The 8,304-nt window shown below is 41.1% G+C and overlaps 1 protein-coding gene across 1 annotated transcript; it reads right to left on the bottom strand.

The window, feature by feature from the left end:
• Window positions 1–854: 854 nt before the first annotated feature.
• On the bottom strand, window positions 855–5,345 carry irx2a (iroquois homeobox 2a). The gene is made up of 3 exons (XM_088998659.1): window positions 4,843–5,345; window positions 3,523–3,928; window positions 855–2,806 (listed from the first exon to the last, which is right to left on the bottom strand). The coding sequence occupies exons 1-3, from the start codon at window positions 5,080–5,082 to the stop codon at window positions 1,947–1,949; spliced, it is 1,506 nt and encodes a 501-aa protein (XP_088854785.1). The 5' UTR covers window positions 5,083–5,345; the 3' UTR covers window positions 855–1,946.
• Between the last annotated feature and the right edge of the window lie 2,959 nt (window positions 5,346–8,304).

Here is an 8,304-nt window from a genome sequence, read left to right on the forward strand (position 1 = left end):
TATCTATCTATCTATCTATCTATCAGTGACGTGCGGTGAGGTTCATGGCTGGTGAGGCACTGACGTCATCAATGACGTCACCGCTCGTCTCTACTTCGTATTTGAACGGTAAATGTGAAAATTCAAAGATTTTGAAAAAAATCCTAAAACGGTGAAGTTAAATGGACAAGAACTTTAAAGTACAAATCACTAAATACATCTAACTGTTTAATTTATTTTTTCATTTGATATTTCCATGACAGCTTTCCATGATGACAGGTGAGGCACTGCCTCACCTGCCTCCACTGACTGCACGTCACTGCTATCTATCTATCTATCTATCTATCTATCTATCTATCTATCTATCTATCTATCTATCTATCTATCTATCTATCTCTCTATCTATCTATCTATCTATCTATCTATCTATCTATCTATCTATCTATCTATCTATCTATCTATCTATCTATCTATCTATCTATCTATCTCTCTATCTATCTATCTATCTATCTATCTATCTATCTATCTATCTATCTATCTATCTATCTATCTAAATAGTCTTGAAAATAAATACGCTTGAAATTGTACAAGTTGAGAAAGCAGTTTAATATTTGTTTCTTTGAATAGCTGATACAACCAGTACAATATTTCACCAGTGTTCATTTTTTATTTCAATTTACAATTATATAAATTATCAGGTGTAGGCCTAATCCTCAACAAGATTGTGGTATATATATATATATATATATATATATATATATATATATATATATATATATATATATATATATATATATATATATATATATATATATATATATATATATATACAGAAAAACAGACGTCAGTTGTTGGTCTGTCTTTTTTTTTTTTTGCAATACAACTTGCATACATTAAAGGCATAAGTCCGCCACCATTTACAAAAATAAATATCAAATGTAGTCTATTCCACTTCGAAGTACTCACATATTTTCTTCTTGCTTATCCTTAACCGTCCCCCCACCCTATTAAAAAATCGAAATTATATTTTCACACATAAATACAGTGTGAAGTAGCAAACCTAGGGGAACCTGAGATATAACCCGATGGTCACGTGTATTGAGAAAACATAAACTTAGAATATGTCAAATTAGAAGTTATGCATCATATAAAGTAACAAAGAAAAGGCAAAAATGTTATTTCAAACGTGTACTGTCAAGTGGGGCAAAGCAATCAGCAACAAAAAGTTCCATTTTATGGTGGCACTGGATAACTTTAGCGGGAGAAAAAAAAGGTGTTAAAATCATTAAGAGGTGGTTCCGACTCTGCCTTTAAACTCCAAGCAATTGTGACACCTACCTGCAGAAGATGGAAATAAACATAAAAACGGCGTGCGGGCCAATCGCATTTCAGAAAGAAAAAAAAACTACAGGACACTAAATATAGTAATTCCATGATTATGTTCCAAACCATGTAAATTCAAACGTGCATTCTCACCGATAACGTAGGTGTAGAGTAAATGCATTTACATATCGGCATGTATATAGCTGATGAAAGCAATTAAACAAACTGTAAAAGTGCACCCAAGTGCAATTAAAACCCAAGTTTGAGTACACTCTCCTGTTGCACACGAGCACATTTGGGCGTGGTTCACTTTGCCTTCTTGGTTTGATTCACACTGGCTTGTGCATGCACACTGGCACATCAAATGGGAACCCGCAGGACATGCACCAAATACAGCCAGGTTTTTGCTTACGGTATACTCAAATCATGTCTAAATTAAATACGCATGGTCGTTCGTATGCTGTGCAATTCAGAAGGAAAAATATATATTAATCGAAAAATAACATTGATCTCATGAATGAAAATATGAGTAAAAAAAAATGGTATTCGTTTAGAAACAAGCAATCTGTTTCAAACCACTGAGTATGTGGTGTCGTTTTCGAAATGGCATTCTCAAAATGCTTGAGGTGCGTCCCATCTCAGTTTTAAGTGCCTTTTTTTGGCTCCAAATTTGCAAGTCTGTAATGTTTTTGATGCTGCTCGCTCACACCAATACCTGTAGTTTGATTTAAGTTTATTTTAAGCAGGGGGGAGTCGGGCCTGAGTTGCTTCAGCTGCGTGATAGAGTCCGGAGCCAGATGCGAGCCGAGACCTTCGTTGGCTGCGGCGGCAGCAGCGGCGGCGGCTGCTGCAGCAGCCAGACTTACCCCGGAGTTGGAGTAGCGCAGAATGCTCTGGCCCTGCAGTGGACTAAAGTTGCTATAGTTTGTGTAATTGCTGTAAAAGGGCGACGTGTAATAAATAGGTCTTCCGACGAGGGAAGGGGTCGCGTATAGCGAGGGTGAAGTGGCAGACGGGGAGTTCGCGGAGGGAGTCGAGGGAGTCAAAAGCCCCCCGCTGGTGGATATCGAGGAGGAGCAGTTTGGTTGCCCCAATTGCTCTTTTGCATCTGAGGTAGCAATCTCCGCGAGCGACCACAATTTGGGTTTGGGGTTCTGAGAAGCCCCGATGGCCGGTCGGCTTTCAAGGCAGGTCTTATTGGCGTGAATTGTGTTGCACATGCCGAGGCTCCGAACTAAATCCTCGCGTTGAAGATGTTGCAGGTAATGAAGGTGATGGTGCTGATGATTGAAAACGGGCGCTTCGACTCCCATCAGAGGTGAGGTTGTGACTGATTTGGGAGAGAGACGAAAGCGAGAGGCGTGGTTCTGTTCCTCCACGTCATCTTCGCATTTGTCCTGGGCTTGATCAGAACCCAAATCTCCCACCCGACACACCACCTTCTCCACGTCTGACTCGGCAGAACACGAGTGGTCCGTCAGAGTGTCCACGTGCAAACTAATACCTGCAGAAACAATGTTCAGAAACATTTAAAACACGATGGAACGATTATGGTACACACACACACACACACACACACACGCACGCACACACACACATGTATGTGTGTGCTCTTTATTTTTTTTCAACAATGTCGGGGTATGAGAATACACATTTATATATATATATATATATATATATATATATATATATATATATATATATATATATAGTCAATTTAATCAATAAATGTGGCGTGGGTATTAATATTTAATAATTTTTATAGTGCTTAGTGTTGGTGCGGGTGGTGGTGGGCAATTTCAAATGTATTTCAGTCTTTTCAGAATAGGTTATTTACATGATATAAACAACCATGGTAACCATTTGCTTATTTTCGCAGCTATTGATATTAAGTTTTTTTATTTTACAGTCCATTCGTTTTAATTCATGTCAATGTGTACATTTTGCATTTCAATTTAAGCTCAAAGTCACAAATTATCATCATTATAATGTATATTTATCATAATTTAATCAGATGACCTTGTTTAATTTAATTCGTAATTTCCGTCGCATTCAAGTTATTCTGAAGAGGACGTCTCATTAAATAATAACTAGTCAGTTAGATTTGTGTTATCGAAAATATATTGATGAATGATGAAGTCATTTTGTGAGCGGTTGGAAAAACAGCAGTGTTTCCCAAATCGTTCTATATTACATTCACGACTTGTCCAGCGCATGCACCTTCATCCTCGGCCGAAGCTTCGCTGTTGTCCAAATTCTTTTCGGTTCGCTCCACATCCTTCCTCTCTCCGTTGCCATCCTCCTCATCCTCGTCATCGCTCTTATTTCTGGGCGCCCAAGTCATTTTGTTCTCCTTCTTGAGTCTCCTTCTGGCGTTGGCGAACCAAGTGGAGACTTGAGTCAGGGTCATCTTGGTAATGATGGCCAACATGATCTTTTCCCCTTTGGTCGGGTAAGGGTTCTTCTTGTGCTCCTGCAACCAGGCTTTCAGGGTGGCTGTGGCGTCCCGAGTGGCGTTCTTTCGGTAAACCGGGTCGTTGAGCTGGTAGGGGTACCCCGGGCCCCCGTATGGGTGATAACTTAACGCCCCAGCCATGCCCGTCGTGTGTGCCTCATACGGAGAGCTCTGGAAGGGAAACACGCTTTCATTACAACCGAAGTGTCATTTTTAGCCTTGTTTTCCAACGACACCATTACCTAATTTGTTGATAAAACTGATGTCAAGATGAAAACTGATGACATTATTCTACCATGTCATTGTCGGGAAAAAAATATAAAACATCAATGTGCTCTGTTCATTCAACTTTAGTCGATTCGAAAAAAAACACAAAAATAAATAAATAACGGATGACACTCTTACAAAATGTGTAAATAGTGCATAACGACATGTGTGTCATTGAAATGTTATGACATGCATGTTAGTTATGCAAACATAACAGGAATCGCTGTCAAATAATTGTAATTAATTTCATCAACCAAGTCAGTCAATTTCCACATTTATTATTATCACTATATATTTGATTGCCGACAACCCATAAAATACTAACGTATGGCAGAAATAATACAGTAAAAGAAACACAAAATCTATTCACAGCTTTCTACAACGCTTCGAGGAGACTGCCCTATTAGCTTTTCACTTCCCAGTATAATATATCAACATTTCGCGTCCCAATGTGATTTTAACGACTTTAACAGCTGCCGAGCAAGAAAGTGCCTTTGCGTGCTTTGTATTAATTTCCCCTGACCCATAAAGTAATTTCTGAGAGAAGAAAGCTTAAATCAATACCCTCGCTGGGTATTCAGTTTTACATAATTAGCTGCGCATTGAATGCTAAGTAATTACAGCTCGCAAATGTTGCTTTAAATTCCCATTTAAAATTAAGATGATCTTCAGACACGGACATGGGCAACAACCTTGAACGGATAAATTGCGTCATAGTTATAGAATAGAGAATTAAGCAAGACAAATGCGCTCTTTGCGGTCGTCTGCATCCGCATGACTCCCTCGGAAATTCATCTTGCAAGATCACCATACTTTACCATGTATGATGGGAATCCCGTGGCAGGGTCTGTGGAGTACGACAGTGGACTGGAGAAGCCCGAGCTGGCCGAGGCGGAAAAAGCAGCCGATCCCGGGTACGGGCTGAATGCTGATCCGGATGACGACCTCGCCAGATCTTCATTCCGCGGTGCAGCCAGAGCCGAGGCCCCATAAGCCGGACATGAATATAGAGCCAGAGAGCCCGGGGGCTGGTAGAGGTAACCCTGAGAATAGGACATGGCAGCGCGTGGGGGTAGACGGCCGATCCAAACCAGGAAGGGGGGCAAATGCGCACAAGGGGAAGGGGGAAGGGGCACAGGGCGAGTAAAAGCGGTCAAAACAATCGACTCAATAACCGGCGAGGCGAGTGAAAAAAAGTCCTCCTTCCAAAGCCCTCTTTGTTGCAGAACACCGTTAGGTTTGTCAACGAGCCCAATAGTGGCTGGGTGGCGTGCGTCTTGATCCCTAGCGTCCGGTGTTTTTAGAACGCACCGCTATGTGAGGAGTTGGAGGGACGGAGCCGATGGAGTAGGACACACACACACACACACACACACACACACACACACACACACACACACACACACACACACACACACACACACACACACGCACACGCACACGCACGCGCGCGAGCGCGAGCGCGAGCGCGCGCGTGCAGAGCACGAAGCGTTTGGGGGAACTGGGGCTGTCACTCCGGCTCATCTAAATATCCATCCCGCCCCTTTTTGCATCAGAAAGAGCCCCGGAACCAAAAATGCCCATTTCAAGAATTAGGCTTCATCTATAGCATGCGGCCCATTTTCTTCCAATTAATTTACTTTTTGGTCTTATTTGTTGGATAAAACAAATACACCGTCATGTTATTAAAATCAGACGATTCACAGTGAGGACAATAAAACGGGGCACTGGAGTTGTCACCACCAGGCCTATACGGATCACGCCTATATTCAAGTTGTTTTAACTCAAATTGTCAGGTTCTATCATTTATGCAGTTCGACAGCATCGATTCTTGTCTGTGGGACTCAAGCTATTCCACGTTCATTTTAATCAACACTGAGGACTACATCGAGAAATGAGGCGGGTGTCAGGGAGACGAAGCGATAGAATGAAAACTTGCTGGTCAGAGTAGACACTAACAGTGCGCGCGTAGTGTGAAATGCGGCCTGCGGGAGGCGTCATCGCGTGACTCCGCGATTTGTTCCATATTTTCTTTCAGTGTAATGTCCTTCCGACGTTTTATTTCATTAACGAGGATGCATCATTTGCTTAAATGTTATTTTAAGATGTTTAATATGTTTCTTTCATCGTCCAAACGCATGTTCAAAAAGTCGCAATGTTTTTTTTGTGCAATCTGCAGATGGGTGCACTTTTGTGCACGTACGCACGCGCATGCAAACAAGTGTGTTCTCGCTCGCATTTTTTGTACGTGTGCTATGAACTGTCTACACGCAAAACAGACATTTGCTCACCCTTTATGATTGTGATTAAAGGCATCACCTCTGTGGGAGGCAATGGCATTCCTTTAAACCCACGCCTCTGACAGCAGTCAAGGTGGCAACAAACTAATGAAGAGAGTGGCCAAGCAGTCCTCCTCATCAGTATTCATCTATCGGGTGCTTGTTCCCCGAGTGCATTGTGGTCCAGCAGACGTGTAAACAGCAAACAGCCGCTATTTAAATATATGCAGTACAATTTGCCTGCTGGCAACAATGACAAGAAACTCTCAAACACAAATGTTACTTGTTTACTTGTTTACTTGCTGTAAAAACATTAAATAGCCAGTATTTACATCAAAATATTTTGTTTAATCATATTTTGCACAAATAAAAATAAGGGTACATTATAAACGGAAGTGATTTCTGTCTACATCAAGGCACTATTGACTATAGTCAGTGCTGCTCAAACTCAAATAAAATTTAAATACAACATATTTTAAATAATAATAAAAATATTCAATCGAACCAAAATGCACATATAGGGCTCCCAGACCACAAACAACCCATTGTACCCTGAATGTGACACCTACGCCGATGAGGATGATGACGATTTTTGCAAAACTATATTAGAGGAAAAAATGTTGAATAGCAACTTCATATCAGTTGTAGTCCTATACGTTTTGGATAGATCGCATTTTGAAGATACGGCCAAACGAGGAAAGAAACGTCTGACAAAGCATCTGGTAAAAAGCCAAACATATAATTTTAGGCAGAAAAACAATAACGTGCAGCTTATATAATAACATGACATTTGTTTAAAGATCAGGTTGTTGTACTTTCTATATTTACTGCTATATCGAGAGGAGAATAATAACGTGCGCCTTAATAATGTCCAACTCAAATGTCCCACAATGGGGGCATTTGAGAATTAAGGTAGAGTGACACATTAGGATAAAAATAAAATCCAAATAGATATCGTGTTTTTAAATATATTTATAATGAGATTGATTGAATTCCGAATGCGGAGAAATCGGGATAAAATAGGGAGGTCAAGAAGTACTCTTCTGTCCGCACCAGGGGGCACTGTCTCCTATATTCATAGACCACAAACTGAACTTCGTCTCATAGTGGACACGAGTATGTACGTGAATACATGGACATGAGTGTATCCTCCTTGGGTGTGTGTGTGCATGTATGTGTGTGTGTGCGTGCGTGTGTGCGTGAGTGCGTGCGTGTGTTTGCGTGTGTACGTGTGTATGTGTGTTGTGTGTGTGTATGTGCGTGCGTGCGTTTGCGCGTGTACGTATGCGCGCGCGTGTGTGTGCGTGCGTGTGTACGTGCGCGCGCGTGTGTGTGTGTGTGTGTGTGTGTGTGTGTGTGTGTGTGTGTGTGTGTGTGTGTGTGTGTGTGTGTGTGTGCGTGTGTGTGTAAAACAGTGGACGAGTACATTCCAGGTCTCAGTTTCAGTCCGATTGCAGCTCTTAAGATATTTTCGTCCCGGGCCTGATGGAGATATATGAGATGGGAGAGGAGAGATGAGAGCTGGACTGATAGACAGACGGACAGGGAGACAGACAGATCAACAAAGACATTGAATAATTTCAAGAGAGTAAGCGCAGGAAGGGAGGAAGGCACAAGAAAATCACCTTAGACAATGAGACAGAAGCATGAGGATGCAAAATAAAGTACTCCATGCATGTGTGACCTTGTAGTTGATAGCAACTTGCAAAATGACATTTACTGTGCTGTAGTATTGACGCAAGTAAAATAATTACAGTATTACTATTTTGTATTTGACCTGTATTCATGTAATTGGCACTGACATGATTCTGAAAAGAAGACGTTTGCAGAATTCCAAGGCCCATCACACAATGGTCTCAATGGAATACAAATGAGTAGCAATATCACAATTCCCTTTTAAAATTAATTCAAGCTTAATTTTTAAATTTTCTATGCCCTTGTATTTGCCCAGCTGTGACTGTCACCCAAAAAAATATACATCATAAATAAGAAGTCCAGATT

The sequence above is a fragment of the Hippocampus bargibanti genome, linkage group LG06 (assembly GCF_051943395.1).
Source record: "Hippocampus bargibanti isolate YZ-2025 linkage group LG06, ASM5194339v1, whole genome shotgun sequence".
In the NCBI taxonomy this organism is placed as follows: Eukaryota; Metazoa; Chordata; class Actinopteri; order Syngnathiformes; family Syngnathidae; genus Hippocampus; species Hippocampus bargibanti.